The sequence below is a fragment of the Bos grunniens genome, chromosome 18 (assembly GCF_055505025.1).
Source record: "Bos grunniens cultivar Pamir isolate PY7600 chromosome 18, Bosgru_T2T1.0, whole genome shotgun sequence".
Classification (NCBI taxonomy): domain Eukaryota; kingdom Metazoa; phylum Chordata; class Mammalia; order Artiodactyla; family Bovidae; genus Bos; species Bos grunniens.
Window position 1 is genome coordinate 64,198,562 of NC_141182.1, and position 24,890 is coordinate 64,223,451.

At 49.7% G+C, this 24,890-nt stretch overlaps 2 protein-coding genes across 13 annotated transcripts in view; both read left to right on the forward strand.

Annotated features, from left to right (window-relative positions):
* Positions 1 to 14,690: 14,690 nt before the first annotated feature.
* EDDM13 (epididymal protein 13) lies at positions 14,691 to 17,362 on the forward strand. The gene is made up of 3 exons (XM_086354960.1): positions 14,691 to 14,858; positions 15,621 to 15,658; positions 17,063 to 17,362. The coding sequence occupies exons 1-3, from the start codon at positions 14,712 to 14,714 to the stop codon at positions 17,085 to 17,087; spliced, it is 210 nt and encodes a 69-aa protein (XP_086211086.1). The 5' UTR covers positions 14,691 to 14,711; the 3' UTR covers positions 17,088 to 17,362.
* A 4,100-nt stretch (positions 17,363 to 21,462) lies between these two features.
* Positions 21,463 to 24,890, forward strand: part of ZNF667 (zinc finger protein 667) — a 42,261-nt gene continuing 38,833 nt past the window's right edge. For 5 of the 12 annotated variants that reach the window (XR_015146579.1, XR_015146580.1, XR_015146582.1 and 2 more), the window contains exon 1: positions 22,239 to 22,372. The gene's annotated coding sequence lies outside the window, so the exon portion shown is untranslated. Of the gene's footprint in view, positions 21,960 to 22,223; positions 22,383 to 24,890 lie in introns of those variants that run through there. The other 7 variants (XR_015146581.1, XM_086354786.1, XM_086354777.1 and 4 more) reach the window with 6 other exon arrangements.

Below are 24,890 nucleotides of genomic sequence, written 5' to 3' on the forward strand. Positions count from 1 at the left end.
ATCATCGAGCACAGACCAGTGGCCAGTATATGTGGCTAGTGAATGTTGGACGGATGGATGATGCAGGAGAATGGATGGATGACGGGTGGATGATGGCTAGATGGATAAATTGATGGATGGTGAATGGTTGGATGGATGGATGGAAGGATAGATGGATGATGAATGAATGGAAGGATGGATGGATGACAAATGGATTATGGTTAAATGGTAAATTGAAGGATGGTGAACGGGTGGATGGAAGGATGGATGGATGGTGAATGGGTGGATGGAAGGATGGATGGATGACAAATGGATGACGGTTAAATGGTAAATTGAAGGATGGTAAATGGGTGGATGGGTGGATGGAAGGATGGATGGTGAATGGGTGGATAGAAGGATGGATGGATGGTGAACAGGTGGATGGAAGGAAGGATGGATGGTGAATGGGTGGATGGAAGGATGGATGGATAATGAATGGATGGCAGGATGGACAGATGATGAATGGATGATGGTTAGATGGATAAATCAATGGATGGTGAACAAGTAAATGGATGGATAGATGGATAATGGGTGGCAAGAAGGATGTGTGGACATAAGTAGCTTTACTGATAGACTGGATGGGTTAGTGCATCTCCAGTGACACTTTCAGCTCTGGGCTCATTGGGCACTGCAGTGATCTGAGTCTAATGCTGAATTCTCTCCCTGCTCCCTTCTTCCTGTTCCTGCTGGGATCCGGATGGCCTAACACTTTCACCTCCAGTTGCAACTGAAGAAAAAAGTAAGAACTGTGGACATCCCAAGTCTGTATTCCCATAGCCAGTTCCTCTCAGACTCATGTAGATTTTAGGACCCCTCTGGGGATTCTGGGGAAAAGTGGGCTTCATCTTGGGGGAAGCAAGCCATTGACATCTCTGTCTTCTGGTGATGCCTGCTGCCCAAAGGGCTGTTCATTCATCCTTTTGTCTGGAGAAGACAGGCCCAGTGGGTGAATGGAGAGCTCTTATCAGAAAGAAAGAATAGTTGGAATATTTTTACTAGAGTTATATTCTGACACACACACATATATAAATAAAATCTATCTCTAAGATTCATTTATAAAACTGTAATGCTAAAGAAGTGTTCTCCGAATTTACGGTTGCTGGAAGAAGAATGAGGGGAAGGGATAGTTAGGGGGTTTGGATGGACATGGACACACTGATGTATTTAAAATGGAGAACCAACAAGGACCTACTGTACAGCACAGAGAACTCTGCTCAGTGTTGCGTGGCAGCCTGGATGGGAGCGGGGTTTGGGGGAGAATGGACACATGTATATGTATGCCTGAGTCCCTTCGCTGTTTACCTGAAGCTATCACAACATTGTGGGTTGGCTATACCCCAATACAAAATTAAAAGTTTTAAAAAAAGAAGTAGAGTTCTCAACATCCTTGCCAATAGTGTAACCGAGCTGTTTGATCTTTGTCTAACTGTACATGACAAACTACAAAAAAACAGTCTCTCATGAAATCCCTCCACCTCTAAGGATAGGCTAGGCTAAATGAAGGAAGACTGAGTGCACACGCAGAGTGGCTCTTAGAACAAGACACAGCTTCTCATTCTGGGGCCCCATCCTATCTCGGGCTTCCCTGGTGGCTCAGCTGGTAAAGAATCCGCCTGCAATGCGGGAGACCTGGGTTGGATCCCTGGGTTGGCAAGATCCCCTGGAGAAGGGAAATACCCACTCCAGTATTCTGGCCTGGAAAATCCCATGAACTGTATAGTCCATGGGGCCACAAAGAGTCCAACACGACTGAGTGACTTTCACTTTCAGATGAAGGAAGAAAGGAACGCATGCAGAAATCATCTGAGGTGGATAAATGACTGTTAATTCAAACTTCTCTCTTGCTTTTTTCTTCCATGTTGATCCCCTGACTCCTGGTCTTGTTGCCCTTTTCCAGTCAAATGTAAGTCTTATCTCCTTCTCCCTATGTAACTAGGGAGCCCTTCAACCGGAGGAGGAAGGGGGACAGGGGACAGGGGGATGGCTTTTCGACCTGGGCAGCTCACAGGATGCTCTCAATCTCAGCATGGCTCCAAACCCAGAGCCTGCAGATCCCTGGGGCCAACCAGGTGGACTTCGGGGAGGTCGACCAGCCTCTGTAATCTTGTGCAAAACTGGGTGTGAGAGAGAGAATCTCGGTGGTTTTCTGGGAATATGGACTTCATAGCGTCAATCGGATTTTCAGTAGGACTTTGTGCTCTAACATGTACAACCGGACTGGACTGCATTGTGCGGATTCATTGGTGGGTTGTAGATGAGAGAAACAGGGTGCAGACTGGACAAGGCTCCCTCCTTGCCAAGTATTAACCATCCTGGTCTCTGACTATCGGTTGTCATGGAGACCCTTGTCTGCCACCCTCCGGAGACTCAGGTGTAAGGGGGGTGGGTGGTTGGATGCCCCAGACCATGGTAGCTCAGGGTTTCTTGACCTCTGGGGTAAATGTGTCTCTAAAGAGGCCTATGGGCTTCCCTGAGGGTTCAGGGGTAAAGAAAGACTTTGGTTCCATCCCTGGGTCGGGAAGATCCCCTGGAGAAGGAAATGGCAACCCACTCCAGCCTTCTTGCCTGGGGAATCTCGTGGACAGAGGGGCCTGGCAGGCTACAGTCCATGGGGTCGCAGAGTCCATGGGGTCGCAGACATGACTGAGTGACTGAGCACGACGCACAAAGAGGTCTATGGGTCTTAGAACAAGGCACAGCTTCTCATTCTGGGTCCCCATCCTGTCCTGGAACCTGGGGGATGCAACGGGGTATAAAGGATGAATTAATGCATTTCACCTTCTCTCTGATCCCCGCCGGCCACCTTTGAACCTCTCCTTCCTGCTGTTTGCGCCGAGTCAACAGTGCTGAAAGGTGACATTTTTGTTCACTCTCTCTCCCTTTGGGCTCTGATTGCCCTTAGCTGACGGGGTAATTTTTGCCTGCCTTTCAAGGACCTTTCTTCTTGTGACTGTCCACAGCCCAGCTTCTAATCTAGAGACATAAAAGGTTGAGACTGGATATCTTGATGAAAAGAAAATACTGCATCCCTCTCTCCTTCCCCTGTAAAAACTAGTTGATCAGAAATTGAGCACATTTCTGTGGTCCACTTGTGACTAAAGGAAAGCCATTTGGTTGTAGAGCTCAATTCAGGTCTATCTGAGATCTGTGGAGGAGGAAATGGCAACCCACTCCAGTATTCTTGCCTGGAGAATCCCATGGACAGAGGAGCCTGGTGGGCTACAGTCCATGGAGTCACAAAGAGTTGGACACGACTGAAGTGACTTAGCACACATAATTCATCCTTCTTCTGTCTCCATGCCCCTCACCATGGACATACATGCAATCATCTCCATGTAAGCTTGTTATTGTTATCAGTATATAGACAACTTAACCCCAACCCTGAGATGGATATTAACATACTCATCTTGTGGGTGAGGAAATAGAAGTTTATAGAGGAAGCTGGAGAGATCTACGTTTGAATTTTTTCGCTTTCACTCATCCACTGTGTGGGGCTTCAAAAATTAATACAATATCTCAGAGCTTCAGCTATTCTCATTGACAACATGAGGACAATTCGCTAACCTGGGAGGGTTGGTGTAAAATCAGTATAAGGAAGGAGTGTTGGGCTTTTTTCTAGAGTCAGTGAAGAATAGTGTCTTTCTCTCTCTCCTACCTGGCTGAAGAATGGCCCATGACTGTGTCCACCACCCCCGCCCCCCGCTCACTTAAACCTCCCTGAAATCAAACACAAAGCCACTCTCAATAATCTCACCTAACCGCTCCCCACGCCCACAGTAGGCTCTATTTCCACGTCTGTCCCAGCTCCCAGCATCTGATCTTACTTTTGGTTTTCTACTCATGGCTTCCTCTCCGTGGTCCCTGGTCCCACCATTCTGTATCACGTCTGTATCCTCCACCACCGTGCCAACTCTGGATCGACTGCTCTCAGGAATCGTAGGTAAATACCTCACCACATTCAAGATGCCCTCAGACTGTGAACTTTGGGGGGAAACTCTGAGCAAGATTTTCTGGGCATTTGACATATGTCTGGAGCCATGCTTGGGTGATGGAAACCCAAAGATGGATCACATATGCTCACTCTTTAGGAACTCAGAGACTGATGGAAAACAGACACACACAAAACCCAGAAATTAGATTAGAGACATTGATGTCTGCTAGCAGTGATGGAGCTGGAAAAAGGGATGACGGGAATAATGAGGAGACCCTAAGTCATGCCCGAGCTCTCATAGCCATACTTTCCAAAGGAGAGAGCTTCTTAAATCCATTGCATGGGGGAAATTCACTAATTAGGTGTATTTCCTTCTGTTGCATTTGCACATCTTTCGTTATGTCTTCTTCCCCAGGTATGATGAGCAGGCTGTCAGTGGATGGTAAGTGAGAATTTTGTCTTCTCTGGTGTTTCTCTTCTCTTGTCTAAAAGGTAATGCAGATTTATGGAGTCTTTTGTGTTTTTAGTTATTTATTTAAATTCAGTGTTTCGTTTATTCATGTTTTCTTTATTTATTTCGGAAGAACCATTCAGACTGTATCTGATCACGTTTTGTCTCTTAGAGTTTTAAGGTAATGGAAATTTTTATTAGTGTAGAATGAGAGCACTAGAATTTTGCATGAGAAATATCATGCGGTAGATTGTTTTAAGTTATAAAAGATGTATGCTCATGAGAAGAGTTGTAGGGACATAAAATGAGAGCCAAAATCTTCCTGTCTGTCCTATTCCCAGTTCTACTGTCTTGAAACAGCTGCCACTACTTGTCTCCTGTGTGTTCTTACAGGAAATACGCTTAGATACGTATATCTTCAACGTTCTGAGGTCTTGACTCAAATGACTGGGCCAAAGAGCAGAGGTCTTTTAAATCTGGACAGAGGTTTAACAAATTTACAGTTCCATAAGCCGCCTACAAGCATGCTAATTTTCCCACACCTTCAGCAACATGGGATAGCATCTAGCTTTCTGATTTTTCACAATGGGATGGATGAAAAAACTGGCCCCCGTGTTCACAGGTAGAGAGGCTGAACCCCAGCAGAAGTTCCTGCTATATCTACTACTATCCAGTCCAATGCCATCATTCATGTTTTCCAGTAAAGGACTGCACTTTAAAAGGACTTAGTGACTAAGCCACAGAGATCTCTTCAAGAAAATTGAAGATACCAAGGGAACATTTCATGCAAGGATGGGCACAATAAAGGACAGAAGTGTCAAGGACCTAACAGAAGGAGATGAGATTAAGAAGAGGTGGGAAGAATACACAGAACCATACAAAAAAAAGTCTTAATGACCCGGTAACCACAATGGTGTGGTCACTCACCTAGAGCCAGACACCCTGGATTGTGAAGTCAAGTGGGCCTTAGGAAGCATTGCTATGAAAAAAGCTAGTGGAGGTGCTGGAATTCCAGCTTAGCTATTTAAACTAATAAAAGATGATGCTGTTAAAGTGTTGCACTCAATGTGCCAGAAAATTTGAAAAATTCAGCAGTGGCCATAGGACTGGAAAAGGTCAGTTTTCATTCCAATCCCAAAGAAGGGCAATGTCAAAGAATATTCTAAGAAGATAACTGCAAAAGTAGACATAATGAAACAATGGAAATAAAGTATTAATTATAGCGATACTGATGACTGCTGAGGGTCTTAGTCTGAAGATGGTTCTCTCTTCAGTGGAAAGGAAGACCAGAGAACATTAGAGAGAGGTTCTGGACAAGTTAGCATCATTTTGAGACTTTTGAGAAGAAAGAGAATTGTAAAGTGAATTCAATATTAGATTCCATATTCCCACCATGTGACTCCAAAGGAGTGACAGTGAATCTGTGTCCACCTGAGACCTTTCCCGCCATCCCCAGTGGCTCCTGTCCCAGTGCACAGGGCACGCCTGGATCTGGAGCTCCAGGGAGACGGAGACGGGAACTGGACTTCCAGGGGTAGATATGCCTGGCGTTTCAAGCCAGCTCTGTTCTTTACCAGCATATGGGACCCTGGGGCAAGTGTGTTCTCTTCTCCCATAGAGTAGGGCTAGTAATCCACACTATAAGGGATGCTTCCTAATGTTATAATAAACTATAACATTTTATATGTTATAAAAAATATATGATGTTATAATTAAATCTAGGAAAAACTCAGGTACTAGGGAGCTGGTTGAAGTGGGCTCAGCTCCCTGCATCCCGTTTGTCCAGGGCTCCTGGAGTCCATAGCCCTCCTCACTGCTTCTGCTCTTTCAAAGATAACAGTTTCTCACTTCTCTCCCCTTGGGCTGCTGAAGAGCTCTGTGCTTTCTCTGTGTTCCCATCAACGTGGAAGCAGAACCCTCCTTCACCGGTTCCCATGAGAAATCGGCTGAGACCTATGAGTAACGAGCCTCGATGAAACGAGAGCGTGCAGAAGAGCCAGAGCCCTGAGCAGATAGATGGTCTTCTCCCATCTCTGCTCACTCTCTCTCTCTTCTCATCTCCCATTTTCCTTCTTCCCACACTGCCTGTGGAATTCCAAGACCTTTTCCTTCTCACAAGCTGAATAACACAGGACTCCCTAACTCCTACCCTCGAAGAATCCTCTCCATTCAGAAATATCAGAGCTTTATGGGCCAAGACCTCCCTCCTTGGAAAACAGCCAGACTTCACAAATAGCGAAACACACTTCTTAGTCAACATACGACATGGCTATAAGGCAAAGATCAACGTCAGATAGACATTATTAGGTAAAATAACCTAAAATAACCTCAGATCCAGAGTTGAGTGTGGATAAAGCCATATAGTCAGGACTTCCCTGGTGGCTCAGTGGTAAAGAATCCATCTGCCAATGCAGGAGACCCAGCTTCAATCCCTGGGTCAGGAAGATCCCCTGGAGGAGGGCAAGGCAACCTGCTCCAGTATTCTTGCCTGGAGAATCCCACGGACAGAGGAGCCTAGCAGGCTGCAGTCCATGGGGTCGCAAAGAGTCAGACACGACTGAGCAACTAAACAGCAACTACAGAGGCCATAGTCATGGCTCACAGACCGGAAACCATCTGTAGAGACATGAAAACTGACAGCCAGAAAGAGGCAGAGCTTCCGAGGCTAAGTGGTAACTAACAAAAATGTCATGTGGGACTTCCCTGGTGGCCCAGTGGTTAGCAAGACTTTGCCTTCCAATGCCAGGGGCGTGGGTTCCATCCCTGGTCAGGGACCCAAGGTCTCAAATGCCTCGAGGCCCAAAAGCCAAAACATAAAACAATATTGTAACACATTCCATAGATTTAAAAAATGATCCACATCAAAACAAAATTCTTTAAAAACCTTTCATGGAGCATCTTGGAAAAGCCAGTACATTTCAGGGCTCTGCTTGGATCAGTTATTTTAAGCCTCATCACCCCTGTGAGACGGGTGGATCCCATTGTAATCCAGAGTGACTCTGTGCGCTCAGGACATGCCTAGTTTCAGCATTAAAACACTCTCACCCAGTGAACCCCTTTCAAGTCCTCCAAGCAGGACAATCTGTTGTCCCGTTATAATTGCACTTTTATGAGAAAAGCAAGCCCTAGAGAGATGGGGTAAGTTGCCCAAGTGCTGGGTCCACGTCTTTCCCTGATCGCCCGTCATTCTTAGGATGAAGCCCGAGGTCTTTAAAGTGACCCACAGAGCCGGGCGTCATCTAACTCTGGACGTTCTTGTCTGCCGGTCATCTTTGCCTGCCGTGTCCCCTCAGCGGGTCTCTCTCCATCCTTCCGAAGCTCCAGACTCCATCCCACCCAGGACTGTCCCACCGCCAGGAACGTGTCTCTGTCTCTCCCCTCCACAGGTCTTCACCCGGCTAACCCCTCCTCATCTTTCAGGTGTCAGACTCCGTGATAGTTCCTCCAAGACGCCTTCCCTGGCACCCCCACAAGGTCAGCAGGTTCCGGCCGCACCCTGAAACCCTAGCCCTGGATGGGTTTCTGACTCTCGAGGCCACCTCTCTGGCCTCCGCTTGCTCGCGCTCCCCGAGAGTAAGACCCTTCTCCTCTCGCTTTCCGTGCAGCCCACACACCTTGCACACACTAGAGGCCCCACCGATACTTGTTAGAGAGAGAGAGGCAATGCCCGAGCCCCCACCCGCCTCGTGTCCAGTAGCCCTTCTGCCTCTGTCTCCTCTGACAGGTCAGGGAGTCTCGTTTTGCAGTGTCCTTATTTCATGGTGTCTTAACGCTGATCTCTGTCTTCCCTCTGCACCTCTGTTGGAACCTGGCTGCCTGCACCCTCGCCTCCAGACAGAACAGAGGAAGAAAGTAAGTGCTTTTTCAATCCCGAGTCTGTGTCCTTGAGATGACATTCCCATAACCCTCTCTGAGATTACAGCTTGTTGTTGTTCAGTTGCTCAGTCCTATCTGACTCTTTTGTGACCCCCTGTGGACTGCGGCCCACCAGGCTCCTCTGTCTGTGGGATTTCCTCATTAAAAATTCAGGGGAGGGGAAATTCCCTGGTGGTCCAGGGCTTAGGACTCTATTGGGTTTCAGCCTTAATTGGAGAACTAAGATCCTGCATGTCCCACAGTGCAGCCAAAAACAAAACAAAACAAGCTGAAGTGGAAAAAAACAGTGGGGGGAAGTGTTGGTGCGGGGCTGGCATTTAGATACTGTTTTGGGGTCAAAAGCAAAACTGTTGCAAATGGGCTGCAGTCGGGCTGTGCTTGTAACATTTAACAACCATTTCTGTGGGGAGAGGGTGGGGAGGGGAGCCCTGGTTTGCAACCACTGCCAATTTCTGTGGTGTAAATGCTTTAGCTCTGGGCTGATCTGAAGCCACTAATTAGGCTTGGCAGTGGCTTGCGAACGTTTTGCAAATTTAGGGCCAGTAATTAGGCTTGGCAGTGGCTTGCAAACATTTTGCAAATTTAACAACCATCTCTTGCAAGCCAGCTCTGGCACAGCCCTGGGTCTCAGCAATGTTGCTCTCGTTTGGTGTGTAAATTGCTCCCATGAAAAAGGGCCTACCTTCCAGAAGGAAAAGTTTGGTGGTTCTTGGGAGAGAAAGGGGGCCATGCTCGTTAGAGAGCAGGGGCCACATTCTAAGGAAGACAGACATATGCTCAGGTGAGCTGGCGAAGCACCTCTCTCTCCGATCTCTATTGTGCCTCCAGGGCAGGGTCTTGTCCACCGCTCACACCCATGACCTAGAAACCTGTCTAACACACACGGGCTCTACTACTATTCTTGAAGCAAAAGAGAGCTCCCTTCTATGGCTGATGGATGTAATTTTTGCTAATGGGAAGGGGTGGAGGAGAATCAACATTGGAGCATCTACCTCTATGATACTACTGAATCCTCACCATGGCACTCCGTGCCAGACGGAACCCTAGTTTTAAGGCATGGCTCCCCCGACTGGGGCTGCCCTGGTGGCTCAGTGGTAAAGAACCTGCCTGCCAATGCAGGAGATGCGGGTTCAATCCCTGGTTTGGGAAGATCCCCTGGAGGAGGAAAGGGCAACCCTCTCTGGTACTATTTTTGCAGTGTTTTTGCGAGTCTATAATTAGTGCACAATAAAAGCTTACAAATAACTTGAAGAGTGTTTAATGAGTGAATAAAGGAATGTGCTGGGGGTGTGTGTGTATTTGATTCTATTCTCTTGCTCACTTTTTTCCATGTTGACCCTCTGATTTCTGGTCCTGCTGCACCTTCCAGTAAAAAGTGAGTTATTCTTCCTTTTCTGTGGTAATTCGGGTGTTTTCAGCCACTGAGACAAAAAAAGTAAACAAAAAACAGAAGGGAATCTTTGGATTGTTCTCACCTGGGGACCTGGGTTGAGAGAGGCCCTCTGCTAACAGGGTGTCCATCTATCACTCTTGACTCTGAAGAGGGCTCAGACTGACCCACCAGGGTCCACAGGCCCCCTGAGACAGCACGGATAATCCCCAGAGTTTGTGGGAGGCAGGGGTGGGTCTGAGGCTGTATGTGTGACTGGGTGTGTGAGAGCACGGCCATCAAGGCCTCCAGATTTTAGCAGAAGCCGAGGACCACAGCCCCAGAACGCAAGAACGTTCTGAGCTGTGTGTATTTGTGGAGAGGACAGTTGAATGAGGAGGAGCTCAAAGCCACGGCTTCCTCTTTGCCCAAGCTTCCTCCCTCCTGACCTCTCAGGAGAGAAAGGAGATAAGCGTGGGGCGGGGCATCTTCTGAGGACCTTCCTCATCTCTGGGGGACCAACGCTCAAGGAACATGGGTGTCTGGGGAGTCTGTCCACCTGGATAATCAGGGCTCCAAAGGAGGCAAGTGTAGCAGAAGCAGGCAGAGTCCCCACCCTGGCCCCTGGCCGCCCCATGAGATCTGGGGGCACCCTCATCCCACCGTGATGGGAGGGTCTCTCCGGAGGGCCAGCAGGGTGGGATGAGCCGGGAAGAAGCCAGTCACGCCTTCTCAGCCTCTTCCTTTTCTGTTGATGCCCAATGGCTCCCGCTGGAACTTCTCCTCCCCACCGCGCGCACCTCGACAGTCCTGAAACGTGAGTTTCTCTTTTCACATTGTCCTCACCTCTGTCTTGTTCCCTTTCTTGTCTCTGCAATGGGGTCCCTTCCCAGCCATGGCCTCACTGATCAGAGAATCTTTCTGTTTTTTTATTAATCTGGGAACTGGAAAAAAATGGCTGTATGACTTTCACTTTCTCAAAGGCGGGGTGTCTTATGAGAACCAAGCCCCTGGTCAAATCAGGGACATGGGCAAGGTTCTTATGACTATGGTGATGACAGTAAGGAAAATTAGTTCAGGGTTTCCTGGGCGCTGGGCACGTTTAATACATTTTGTTGCATTTCCGCACCAGGTAGGCATTATTCACCTGATGTGTGTCAGGGGCCTACAACATGGTGATGGCAAATATGTGGAGCAGGCGTGGCGGCTGCCCTTCCAGCCTGACTCTGATCCAGCACCAATTCTTCAAGCCACTACGTGCTGTTGTTCAGTCGCTCAGTCGTGTCCGACTCTTTGTGACCCCATGGACTGTAGCCCGCCAGGCCCCTCTGTCCATGGGATCCTCCAGGCAAGAACACTGGAGTGGGTTGCCATTCACTTCCCCAGGGGATCTTCCTGACCCAGGGACAGAACCCACGTGTCCTGCATCGGCAGGCAGACTCCTGACGACTGAGCCACCAGGGAAGCCCCTTCAGCCTCTAGATTTCCGCTCTAACCCACATGGTGGGGCTTCCAACACTCTCCCCTTCACGGCTCAGCACCGCCTCCCTGGGCTCTGTTCTCGTCTGCTCCCAGTCTCCCCACCTTCTGATCTTATGACTTTTTTTTTCCTTCTATGGTCTCATCTCTCACGGCCCCTTGGACTCTACACTCTGGACTTTGTCTGCAACCCTGAACACCACCCTGCCTCCCGGACCACATTTTCTTCTGGATGGATGACATCAGAGATCCTAGGTAAATAATCTCACTCCATGCATGCCCCGAGATTTTGGCATGGGAAGTTTGTTTGGGAAAAGAAAATTCTTTTCTTTAAAAAGATTTATTTTTAGCTGTGCTGGGTCTTCGTGGCTGTGTGTGGTTTTCTCTAGTCGAGGGGAGTGCAGGCTACTCTCTAGAGGTGGTCTCGGGCTTCTCCTTGCGGTGGTCTTCCTGTGTTGTGGAGCAGGAACTCCAGGGCGTGGCTCAGTAGCTGTGGTTCCTGGGCTCCAGAACACAGGCTCAACAGTGGTGGTGCTTAGATGCTCCTAGGCATGTGGGATCTTCCTGGACCGGGGATCAAGCCTGTGTCTCTCCCGCATTGGTAGGCGGATTCTTTACCACTGAGCCACCAAAGAAGCCTGGGAAGAATATTCTTTTTAACTCTCCGTATGGGATAGGACCACGCAGGGCGGTGGAAAGCCAAAGATGAACCTCACATGCTTGTACCTCTAGATAAACCCCACACAGACTGATGAGGGGACAGGCAGATAGTTTTAAGGCAGTATGAACGTCCTGAGGGGGAACCGATGAGAAGACGTGAGAGGAAGCTCGGGGTGCGTCAGCTGCACTTGTTGGTCTAAGGGCATTTAGCACACTGCCTTTGGCAATTCCATGTCTACATTGTCTCCGCAGGTTTGCTGAGCCTCCAGGTGCTGAATGGTAAGTAGTGACCATGCTAATTGGCCCCACCATTTGGTTTTGCTCCTGGACACAAAAATATAGACTTAGCTTTTCTTTTTTTAATGTTGGAAGAGTCTTTAAATAGCATCAAACCTTACACTCTTGGGGTTTTTTTAAATTTCTTTTTCAATTTTTAATTGAAATCTTACAGTCTTTATCATCATCATCTGAACATGATAAGTGTCTTTTTTTTTCATTCATCCAACAACAAATGCTAATTAATATTAGCCGCTCTGTGCTCAGCCTGTTCTTGGTGTTAGAGACACAGTAAGGAACAGGTCAGAAATTTGCGTCCAGATAGAACTGATGAGAAGAGAAAGAACACGAATAAATAGAGAAATAGTGGGTTAGAAGTCTGTTGGACGCTAAGCCCTGTGAAGATCGCAGAGGAAGGGAGATGGGAAGGCAGGGCAGGACAGAGGGATACGTTTTCAAAAGGTGATCAGGGAAAGTGACTTTGAGCAAAGACTTGGAGGAGGTGAGGGAGGCAGTCACAAGCGCATGTGGGTGAAGGGTGTTGGTGGTAGAGGGAATAGCAGGTGGACAGGCCACGAGGCCACGCAGTGCCTGAGACCAGTGACTGCCGGGGGCCGGGCGCATTCTTGCCTCTCCTTACCTGGGTGCCCAGAACTGCTCTTTATGGTTCGGTCTCCATTCGTTTCAGAATTTGTTGATGATTTCTTTTCTTCCTTTTCCCCCCTCCTCTTCCTTCCTTCCCTTCCTTCTTTGCCTCTTTCTCTTCCTCTTTTCAGAAGAATCAAGCGGCTGCAAGGAAGAAGGTAGGTGCACGGCATCACGCCTGTTCCATCGACACGCCTGTGAGTTCCCTCGACATGCCTGTGAGTTCCCTCGACACGCCTGTGAGTTCCCTCGGTCTGCGTTAAGACTAAGCCTTAAGGAGACACAATTTCAGGTGGCCAAGGTCCGGGCTTCAGAACCAGAGAGGATGCCTTTCTGAGGGGCAGCCAAAGCCTTCAGACCACCCGGCCCCCTCGTACTGCCCCCTGGTACCAAGGAGACCGAGCACACTGAGCCGTGACTGGGAAACGTCTTGGTTTTTCTCAGTCGCTTCTTCTGTTGATCGCTGAGGTCTAAAACGGTTCCTAGAGGTGAAGAAGGACGTTGAAATTGATCCAAGCACTGCCAAATAAATAAGTAAATTAAAAAAAAAAAAAAAAAGATTTCCATACATTCAGCTAAAGACGCTGAATAGTTGATGCTTTCAAATCATGCTGGAGAAGATTCTTGAGAGTCCCTCGGACAGCAGGGAGATCAAACGAGTCCATCTCTATTCAGGAGATCAACCCTGAATATTCATCGGAAGGACTGATGCTGAAGCTGAAGCTCCAATACTTTGGCCACCTGGTGTGAAGACTCATTGGAAAAGACCTTGATGCTGGGAAAGATTGAGGGCAGGAGGAGGGGGCGGCAGAGGATGAGGTGGTTGGATGGCATCACTGACTCAATGGACAAGAATCTGCGCAAACTCTGGGAGATGGTGAAGAACAAGGAAGCCTGGCGTGCTGCAGACCATGGGGTCACAAAGAGTCCGACACGACTTAGCAACGGAACAACAACGATGAAGGGACAGAGAAAGGAATTACAACTACGAAGCAAATTCTCCAAGAAAAGGGGAGGGGGTGTGCCTTCCTGAAAGTTCAATTAAGAGCTTTTTTTTTTTTTTATTTCATTTTTCCCTTTACACTGGTAATGTTCTGGTTTTTGAGCAGAGGGCCTGTTCAATGAGGTGAGTTATACATGTCAAAAATGCAGAAATAGCAGAGCTAAAACCACAAGATCAGTAAAATAGTACTGAGGGAGAGTTTATTGTGCAAGGAAGAATAGTTCTTAAACTGGGAGCTTTCAAATTCAAAACTGATATGAGATGCAGGGGCAGGGTGTTCCTCCCAGGGTGGCTTATAACGTGAAATTGAGGAAATTGTTTATGTTTTAAAATGATGGTTATTGCAATGGGGTCTCCTGAGGGCACAATGGTTGGTTAAAAGGGGACTATCTTCAACCATTTTGGGGGAGATGATTTAAGTTCCTCTCATGATTATCAGAGACATTTAAAAGAAACGACTTAAATTTTGCTTATGTTCCTGAAAGAAGCTAGATTTAATTTAACATCCAGGACTCACCTGGGTTCCTCCACTCTGGGAATTTTCAAGGGCCATCTCCTTTTTAAAAAAAATCTTATTAGTATTAGGGTTTTTTGTATGTAATATTAAAATGTAATGTAACACTGTCTTTAAAATTTAAACTGTGAAAAGAAGAGGGAAAGAATATTGAGCAAGTAAAACTGGGCTTGTGCCCCAGATGGGGTCTGGAATGAGGAGGTGACAGGGTCAGATCTGGTGTTAGATCCCTGTGGGCCCCAGTGGGAGCTGCTCTGGGAGAGAGGACTGTGGAGTAGAAGGCTGGTGCAATGGCAATCAGGAGGAGATGTGAGACTGGTGCCTTGCAGATGGACAGGGGAAATGGGGGCACCCGGTAGCAATAGACCACATTTCAATCCGAGGAGCAGGTAGATTGAGGGTGTGGGGTTCAGAGGGAGATCTGTGTGGACAGAGTTGTGGGAAAGGCAGGATGTCTGCACAGAGGGGTGGCAGGCTTTCACGTTGGTCATGTCTACTTGGATCTCCCCAGTGAAGTTCCTCCCAACGGCCACCACCCCCAAGAAGCCGCTGAAGAAGAAAACCGGATGGAATGGGCTGAGATGCGCCTATATGATGGTCACCTTCTTGTTTGTGTCCTACAATAAAGGAGACTGGGTAGGAAGAGCCGGGTTCCTAAAGGTGGAGAGGGAGGAGGAGAGAGTGGGAGCACAGAGGAAGGGAGGGAGGAGCTGCGTACCTCGTGGGGGAGGAGGGGGGTGAACAGATGGAGGGAGGAGGGGGTGGGGGAGCGCAGAGGAAGGGGAGGAGGAGCCGGGTATCCAAGGTGTGGGCAGGATGTCGGGGACGGCAGTGAAGATGGGGAGCGCCCTGCCGCACTTGTAGGAGCAGTGCTACAGGATTTGGGGTGAGAGACGAGGAATCTGGAAGGGGCAAGGAGATGAGCCCCAGCCTTGCACCCTTGCTTAGATCAGTGATTCTTTAATGGGGGTGACTTTGCCACCCAGGGGACACTCAGCAGCGCCTGGAGACATTTCTGGTTGTCACGTCTCGGGGAGGAGGTGCCACTGGCATCCGGTGGGTAGAGACGAGGTTCGTGGCTTCCACAGGACGACACCCACAACTAAGGCTGACCTGGGTCAAAGTGCCAGGAGTACTGAGGTTGAGAAACCCCCAGGTTAGAGCATTGTGTCGTTTACTGGGATGGAGTGAACTGGCTGGAGGATCGGGCAGTAAGAGGGGAGGCTGAAGAGATCAACCAGATCACGGATGTCACCCCCTGCCCCGAGTGGGGGGCGGAAAGGGAGGCAGGCAGGAAAAAAGAAAGGAGGCGTGGGGCGGGATAGAGGGAGAGTTAGAGTCGTCTCACCAACGCCATCTCTTTCTGCTTCCGCTCCCCCCCTTCTTCGACCTCCCAAGTGTTACTGCCATTACTGTGACCCGCAGGTGGACAACAGGTATGTCCCACGGGGAAGAGGGCTTGTCCACTGCTGGGCGGGGGTGGGGGCTTGGTTCGAATTCCCCAGGTGGGTTTGGAAATGTCAACTGTAGAATCACAGAGTTGAATGGAAAGTTTCAAGTTCATCTCCCTAATCTCAAGCCACAGCTTACCAATGATAAGGATGTGGCGAGCAGAAAGAATTCATTTATGAATTCCCTCAAAGGTTATGTGGGATTTTTTTTCTAAGTTGTGGCAGAATACAGATAATATAAAATTTACCGTGAGTGACGTTTTGTACACTCACAATGCTGTGCAATCCTCATGGCAATTTAGCTTTAGGGATGATGAAAACTTTTCATCATCCCTAAAGGAACCTCTGCAACCATAAGCAGTGTCTCCTCCCAGCCCCTGGCAACCACTAAGCATATCTCTCTGTCTCCTTCTCTGGGTTTACTACTCTGGACATTTCGTATACATGGACTCATACTATGCGGCTTTTTGTGTCTGGCTTCTTTCACTTAGCATAATGTTTTCTAAGGCTATCCAGGCTATAGCATGTATCAGGACTTATTTTTCATGACTAAATAGTATTTCTTTGCACGGATATGTGCCTATTTATTCACTCTTCAGTTGAAGGACATTTGAGCTGTCTCCACCTTTTGGCTATTGATATGCTGCTAAGAACACTGACACACAAAATTTTTCCTTGAACACCTGTTTCCTGTTCCTTTGGGGTACACACCTAGGCGTAGAAAGTCTGGGTCATGTGATAATTCTATGATTCACTTATTGAGAAATGCAGTCAGTACATTTTTATCAAGTAACTGCACTATGATGAATTCTGGATTTGCTAAAAAACGGCTAAATGGTGAATTTTACGTCATGTGAGTTTTCCCTCGATTTTTAAAAACTATAAAAAGTAAAAACAGGTGGGAGCTGGAGTCACCCCCTGGGGCTGTAGTTTTCAGACCCTCTGCAGCAGACCGTGAGCCCCTCTGGGAGCAATGAGATGCTCGACCTGTCCCCCAGAGCCCAGAGCAAGCCTTTTATATTCACCCCCTGCAGCAACCCTAGGCCACCCCAGTGTGCCAGGCTGGGGGTGCAGCAGGGGAGGTCCTTGTGCTCGTGAGGCACGCCCCCTAGTGGGAGGGCAGGGAATAAATCACCTGAGCTTCCTTGAAGGTGCTGTGACAGACAGGAACTGGAGGGCGTAGCTTTTCCCACTGAGTGTTCAGAAGAACCTCTCTTTGAAGAGAAGATATTTGCACAGTGAGATGGTGAGGAGCAGCCGGCTGAGGTTTAGGGAAGCGTGTCTGGTGGGTTGGAGGTGCAAGGTGAGCAGAGTCCACAGAGCAGAGAGCTGTCTGGGATGTAAACTGATGCTTAAATACATTTCCCTCTTCTTTCTTCCCTTCCTTAGAAACAATCCCTGCTGTGCCTTCTAACCGCCCTTCTCCATCTCAGCTCAACCCTCCTCCATCTCCCAGCTAGTCAGTCTGGCCTCTGGGGAAAACTCCGTGTTCCTAGACTGCCGATTTGGAGGGTAATGAGTCGAGTCCTTTGAGGGATAGCACCTGTCTGCCCAGAGGCATGGCCAGAAGGTCTCTGAGCAGAAGCACTGAGAGAAGCTGAGTGAGCATCTGCAGTGGTTTCCTCCACAACGCCTCTTTAGCCTTTTTCAACCCTTCCCCAATGTTTCTGTAATAAAAGGTACATGTGCTGAATGACTGAATGCCTGGTTCTTCCATCGAGACTTAGCTGTGTGGGGTGGCAGTGGAAATCGTTCAGTCGTGTCCGAGTCTTTGTGACCCCATGGATTGTAGCCCCCCAGGCTCCTTTGTCCATGGGATTTCCAGGCAAGGATACTGGAGTGGGTTGCCATTTCCTTGCTTCAGGAGATCTTCCTGACCCAGGGATCGAACCCAGGTTTCTGCATTGCAGGCTGATTCTTTACCATCTGAGCCACCAGAGAAGCTAAGAACCCTATCTATCACGTAATTCTAGCGGCAACCCTTGAAGGAGGTTCTACCGTGCTGCTTGCTTTCTAAGTGGAGGATACAGAAGTCGGCTCCTTTCCATATCCCAGCTCCACCTTTTACTGGACTGAAGCTCTGCGGAGGTGATTGGTTTTCACTGCCGCCTTTTACTCTCTATACAGTTGGGATATTAACAGTGCGTAAGACATCTAACCATCTGGATGAGGACCAGTTGTTTCGTTCATCAAGAAGTTGGTTAAAACGGGCAATGAAGGGCTTCCCTGGTGGCGCAGTGGATGAGAATCTGCCTGCCAATGCTAGGGACACGGGTTCCATCCCTGGTCCAGGGAAATCCCACACGCTGTGGCGTAACTAAGCTGGTGCGCCACAGCTACTGAGCCCAAGCTCTAGAGCCAGCGTCCTGCAACTACTAAGGCCCGCTCGCCTTGAACAAGAAAAGCCATCGCAATGAGAAGCCCGTGGACTGCGAAGAAGAGCCCCTGCGTATCACAACTAGAGAAAGCCCTCACGAAGCAAAGAAGACCCGGCGCAACCAGAAAACTTTTTATTTAAAAAAATAAAAAGGGCAATGAAAAATACTTTAAAACCTGTAATTGTACACACATTTGCCAACGTTGTCCTATAGCACCAGAGGTTTTGTTTTGTTTTTAGTTTGAGCCTGTGGAGAAGGGAATGGCTACACACTCCAGTATTCTGGCCTGGAGAATCCCATGGGCAGAGGGGCCTGGTGGGCTACAGTGCATAGGGCTGCAGAGTCAGACTCGACTGAGAAACTAACACTTTTTTCCTTTAGTTTGGGTCTAAGGACCTATATTTTCCAGTCTGTTCTTTAAACGGGGAGCAAACACTCTTATACAGCAATTTGAGGGAGGTGGAGGCAAGGGAAGATGCTCTACCCACTACACCGTACAGGACGGCCTCCAGACACAAACGCCGAGGACGCTGAGGCTGAGAAACACGGGTCCTTTCTGAGACCCCTTGCTCAAAACATCCATTCCCCCTGTTCAATCCCTGCTGTCTCCATGGCAAAGGGCACTTAACAATGGGCATTTAAGTGGCTGGATCCCCTTGCAGTCCAAAGGACTCTCAAGAGTCTTCTCCAACACCACAGTTCAAAGCATCAATTCTTCAGCGCTCAGCTTTCTTTGTAGTCCAAGTCTCACATGACGACTGGAAAAACCATAGCCTTGACTAGTCGGACCTTTGTTAGTAAAGTAACATCTCTGCTTTTTAATATGCTGTCTAGATTGGTCATAACTTTCCTTCCAAAGAGTAAGCATCTTTTAATTTCATGGCTGCAATCACCATCTGCAGTGATTTTAGAGCCCAGCAAAATAAAGTCTGCCACCGTTTCTACTGTTTCCCCATCTATTTGCCATGAAGTGATGGGACCGGATGCCATGATGTTAGTTTTCTGAATGTTGAGCTTTAAGCCAACTTTTTCACTCTCCACTTTCACTTTCATCAAGAGGCTTTTGAGTTCCTCTTCACTTTCTGCCATAAGGGTGGTGTCATCTGCATATCTGAGGTTATTGATATTTCTCCCGGCAATCTTGATTTCAGCTTGTGCTTCATCCAGTCTGGCGTTTCTCATAATGTACTCTGCATATAAGTTAAATAAGTAGGATGACAATATACAGCTTTGACGTACTCCTTTTCCTGTTTGGAACCAGTCTGTTGTTCCATGTCCAGTTCTAACTGTTGCATTTTGACCTGCATACAGATTTCTCAAGAAGCAGGTCAGGTGGTCTGGTATTCCCATCTCTTAAAGAATTTTCCACAGTTTGTTGTGATCCACACAGTCAAAGGCTTTGGCATAGTCAGTAAAGCAGAAATAGATGTTTTTCTGGAACTCTCCTGCTTTTTCTATGATCCGGTGGATGTTGGCAATTTGATCTCTGGTTCCTCTGTCTTTTCTAAAACCAGCTTGAACATCTGGAAGTTCACAGTTCGTGTATTGCGGAAGCCTGGCTTGGAGAATTTTGAGCGTGACTTTACTAGCGTGTGAGATGAGTGCACTCGTGCGGTAGATCTGGACTTACTGTTTGTATTTGTCAGCAATCACTGGGGACTGGAAAAGTCTGTTCACAGTGGCCCAGAGTGAAGCCTTTGATAAAATTTACCAAGAGATGGTGGCTGGGCTTCCTCAAGCCCTATTCCCATGGGAATGATGGCCTCATATTCCTGGATTGGATGTAAATGCTGAATATCCTGATGTTCTTGTGTTCAAGCATGCTCATAGGAAGCAAACTTTTATCCTACGGTTCAGTTACACACTTCATTGAAAATAACCCTGTTCCAAGAATACTATTTCATACTAGGTGGAAGTCATATAAAATTAAAAGTTCAGTGCCAGAAATGAAGTTTTAATGTAATACATACACACACCCACCACACACGCATACACAAAAAAGAAAACCATGTTCCTTATTAACTGTAAGCTACTGCTGCTTCAAAAAGTTACATGAAATTTCAAACACACAGAATAAGGGGGAAAAAACCCAGTATTTAAAAATTCATGTGAATTCTGATTTGTTAAGAAATAAAAGTAAAAGGCTTCCAGGTGGTGTAGTGGATAAGAATGGGCCTGGAACACAGGCTGGATCCTTGATGGGGGAAGATTCCACATGCCCTGGGGCAACAAAGCCGTGAGCCACACATAAGTACTGAGCCCACACTCTGGAGCTCAGTGAGACACTTCTAAAGCACTAGTGTGGGGGGATCCTGATGATCAGCTTGTGCACAGTTCTCTGGCTGATGGTGACACAGCAGGATCATGTCACATGGGTTAACATTATCAGGCCTTAGGTTGCAGACTTCTCTTGTGGCTCAGATGGTAAAGTGTCCGCCTACAATGCAGGAGACCCGGGTTCGATCCCTGGGTCAGGAAGGTCCTCTGGAGAAGGAAATGGCAATCCACTCCAGTACTCTTGCCTGGAAAATCCCATGGATGAAGGAGCGTGGTAGGCTACAGTCCATGGGGTCGCAAAGAGTCGGACACGACTGAGTGACTTCACTTGGTCACTTGGTCTTGGTCTTAGGTTGCAGGAGCCCTGGGGCTACACGTTCATCCTCATCAAGTATATTAATAGTCTGTCCATTGGGTGGGGAAGGGGGTTCACAGCTGCAAAACAACTCAGCAAATGTGCATCAACTACTACCTGGGGACTCCCGACGGGAGCTGCAGCAGAGGCCGTGGGGGAAGGCCTGATTGGTTACACTTCCAGAAACGGCACACACTATCTGTGGGTTCTCCCTGACACACAAACTCACAACCACAAAAACTGGGATGTACAGAGTCAGTATTTTAACCTCTGTGGACCAATGTCTGTGGCCGCTACTCAGCTCTGCATCGTCCAAAAGCAGCCACACAAGACGGGTGGAGGTGCGCAGGCACACACACTCAAAATTAGTTTTCAAAAATAAGTACATAAAAAAGTTTCCACACAGGTTGTTGTTTAGTCGCTCAGTCGTGTTCGACTTCTGCGACTCCATGGACTGTAGCCTGCAGGCTCCTCTGTCCATGTGATTCTCCAGCAAGAATACTGGAGTGGATTGCCATACCCGCCTCCAGGGGATCTTCCCGACCCAGGGATCCAACCACAGTACCCTGCATCGGCAGGCGGATTCTTCACCACTGAGCCACCAGGGAAGCAATACACAACCACAAATAGTGGGTTACGTACACACAACGCACAATCGCAACCCGGCACCCGCACGCCCACATCACAGGGCCGAGCTCACACCTCCCATCGTCTCAGTCTCGCGGTCCCCTTACGCGCCGCCACAAGAGGGCGCTCGCGTCCCCACCGGGCCCACACGCAGCCGCGTCATCACAAATCGTGGAAACAGGCCGCAGAGGCTCCTGGGAAGTGTGGTCCGAGTCTCGAAAGGCGCCGCGCAAAGGACTCTGGGGCAGTTCGTTCTGCCAAGTCGCAAACGAGATTCCACCCTTGTCCTGGAGACCCATCCCTTCGCCCCTCTCCCGGGTCCACTCGACTCTGGGTCAGACAGATCGGAGCCACCGTGAGCCGAGATCCCGCAATCTCAAGTCACGAGGCTTCTGGGAGGAGCAGCCTGAGCTCGCGGTGCGCAGGCGCCAGCGCGCGCGTTCCAGGCCCCGGGTGAGCCCGGCTCTACGGCCCTTTAAGCCCTGGGGGCAGAGGGAAGGGTGTTGGGACGGAAAGCCCCCGGACAGGAGCGTGTAGGTATGGATGCCCAGGAGGGCAGCGAACTGGGGAGACTGGGTCTGGCTGAAGGGACCAAGGCAGGACCTCAGCACCTGAATCCGTCTGCGTGATCGCCTAAGGACTGCTACAGGTGGGGCCCCCGGGAGCGCAAAGCGCACCCTGCACCTGCGCGCTTTGGTGCAGGGGCGGGGCCTCGGGCGGGGCCACGCCCCCAAGAGCGGCTCGGATTGCGCGAGCGTGCCTGCCGCGGCCGGCGTGTGAGGGGCGGGGCCTCAGGCCGGAGCCGGTGGGAGCGCTGAATGAACGCCTGCGCGCCGCGTGGCTTTGTTTAGGGGCGGGGCCTCGCGCGCTCGGGGACGCCCTGGGGGCGGGGCCGCGGCCCGTCGACGTGTCCCGCGCGTGACGGGGCGGGGCCCGGCAGCGAGGGCCCGGGGGTCTCGCAGGGGACTGCGCAGGCGTGGGGAGCGAACGGGGGGCCAGGGGCGCGCGAGGTGCCGGCGCAGCTGCTGTGGTCGCCGCCCGGACGCGACCCGGGAGGACGGCGTGAGTGTGGGTGTGTGTCTGGCTGAGCTTGTGTGTCTGGGCGCCCGCCACCGCCCGCGGGGCCTTGTCTGGTCGTGTGGTGACGGAGTGTGAGATGAAGGACTCTGTGTGAAGCGTGTGGTGGCGGCGCCGTGCTGTGAGGGGAGGAGGGCGTATGGTGGCGTCTCTGCGGGTCTGTGACGGAGCCGGCCGTGTGGGGACGGGGACGTGCCTCGGGCCAGCGTTCGTGTGTCCCCGCGAGGTCTGTGGTGGTCGTGCGAGGAAGAAGCGACTGCGCCTGTGGGAGGGCGCCGGGGGCGGCGCGTGAGTGTGGCTGTGCCGCTGGAGCGCGTTCGCGTGCGTGACCATGTAAGTGGCCGTGTGGCGCTGTCTGGCGTGGCTGCGTGGTTTGACCCGGTGGCTGTCCGGCGTCAGCGGCTCTGCGGTTGTGCATGGGTGGCGGTGTCACGGCGCCGTCGTGCTATGTCCCTGCGGCCGCGGGAGGAGGGTCCCCGTGGGGAGGACGCTGCGCGGCTTCGCAGGCGTGCAGGCTTCTGGGTAAAATCGGGTGAGGACAGCACCCGCGTCAGCGCTGGGACGGTTACCTGGGGTAACGTCGTGAAACCCGAATACCCAGGACGGAGAGTGGCTCAGCCCGGCGCGGGCGCTGGGTGTTTGCTGTCGTCCTGGTGGCCGTGTGCCCTTGTCCCCGCCCTGAGGTGGGGGCACAGTGGGGAATGCTAGCGGAATCTTCGTCTCTGAAGTTGAGATTGGGCGGCCATCCTGGAAGCTGAGGAGCTGAACTCTTCTGGCCCAGTTGCTCCTTTGGGTCTGTTACTGCAGTAACGCATCTGAAGAGAGGGCCGAGTCAGCCGTGGTTTCCCAGGTGGCACAGGGGTAAAGAGCCTGCCTGCCAATGCTGTAGATGCAGGTTCTATCCCTGGGTCAGGAGGATCCCCTGGAGGAGGAAACGTCAACCCACTCCAGTGTTCTTGCCTGGAAAATCCCATGGACAGAGGAGCCTGGTGGGCTGCAGTTCGTAGAGTCAGAAAAGAGTTGGACAGGACTGAGCATGTGTGCGCGTGTGCGCGCACACACACACGCATGCGATCTTCCTTGGTCTCTGGGACCTGTGACTGCATATGGTTGTGTGTTTGCTTCCTAACAGTGTAGCTTGGGGGACTCTGGGACTTCTGGTTCCATCCCTCAGTCGTTGTGTGATTTGCGGAGAGGTCACGAATATTGCCCCTGGCAAATGGAGATAGTAGTACTGATCTTATGCTTGTGGTGAATGTTAAGTACTGGGTTGGCCAAAAAGTTTGTTTGGGTTTTTCTGTAAAATGTTATGGAAAAACTCTAGTGAACCTTTTGATCAACCCAATCGAAAAGTGCCTGACACAAGTAAGCAATATATAAATGATAATTGCTTTATTATTAGTGCAATAATTGCAGAGATTTCACAGAGAATAAAATCCACACAGGAAGAAAAGCAAAAAGTGGAGCCCCAGGGAAAGGGTTTCAGGTCGAGAGGTAAAATAACCTTAAAGTCTAGGTCAAGCTTACATTGAAAATTTTTTGGTGAGGGTCCTGGGAGGGCAGGAGCAGAGGGTCTTCCCGGATGGAGCTGTCCCGAGGGAGCGCTTGCGGTTGCCATCCAAGATGGGAAGTGGCAGGAACTGGGGAGAAGTAACACAGAGATCTGGAGACATCTGTCAGCCTGTCCAGGGCTTCTCAGCTTTGGCACTTTGGATGGTTAGGGTCAGATAGTTTTTTGTTGGAATGGGGTACCGGGGAAGGCTATCCTGTATGTTGTAGGATATTTAGCATTATCTCTGCCTTCTACCCGCTAGAAGCCAGTAGCACGCCCTGCTTCACCAATTTTGACAAGCAGACATGTCTCTGGACACAGCCTGGCGTCCTGTGGCGGATACAGTCCTCCTAGTCAAGAACTACTAGTGTACAGGAGCACGATGAGGGCACACCATGAACATTCTCAGGGCCTGAGGGTGGGCAGGAGAGGGAGGGGGCTCGAAGAGAGAGGGGGTAGAGGGATATTGTTGTGGAGATGAGAAAGAAGGAAAGGTTATCTGTGGCCTGCAGCCTGGGGAGGCTCTGAGAGGCATCCCTCACTCAGCATTCAGATGCCTGCCGTGGGCCAGGCTGACAAGACAGACTCGGTTTCTACTCATCTGGTGTTTGCATTTAGTAGAGAGAGGAAGTTAAATTTATAGCAGGTGGCAATAAGTGTCTTAAAAAGTAAAGCAGGGTGAAGGGATAATACGGTGACAGCGGGTGCATTTTCACTTTTCACACCAAGGCTTCCTGTGGACGTCTCAGTTAACTCCAAAGCCAGGAATGATTCCTTGGAATTCTTTTTTTTAAAGATTATTGATTTATTTACTTATCTTTGGCTGCACTGGTTTTCATTGCTGCTCTCGGGCTTTCTCTGGTGGTGGGGAGCAGGGGCTCCTCTAGTTGCAGTGCGCCGGCTTCTCACTGTGGTGGCTTCTCTTGTGGCAGAGCATCCCAGGCTCTAGAG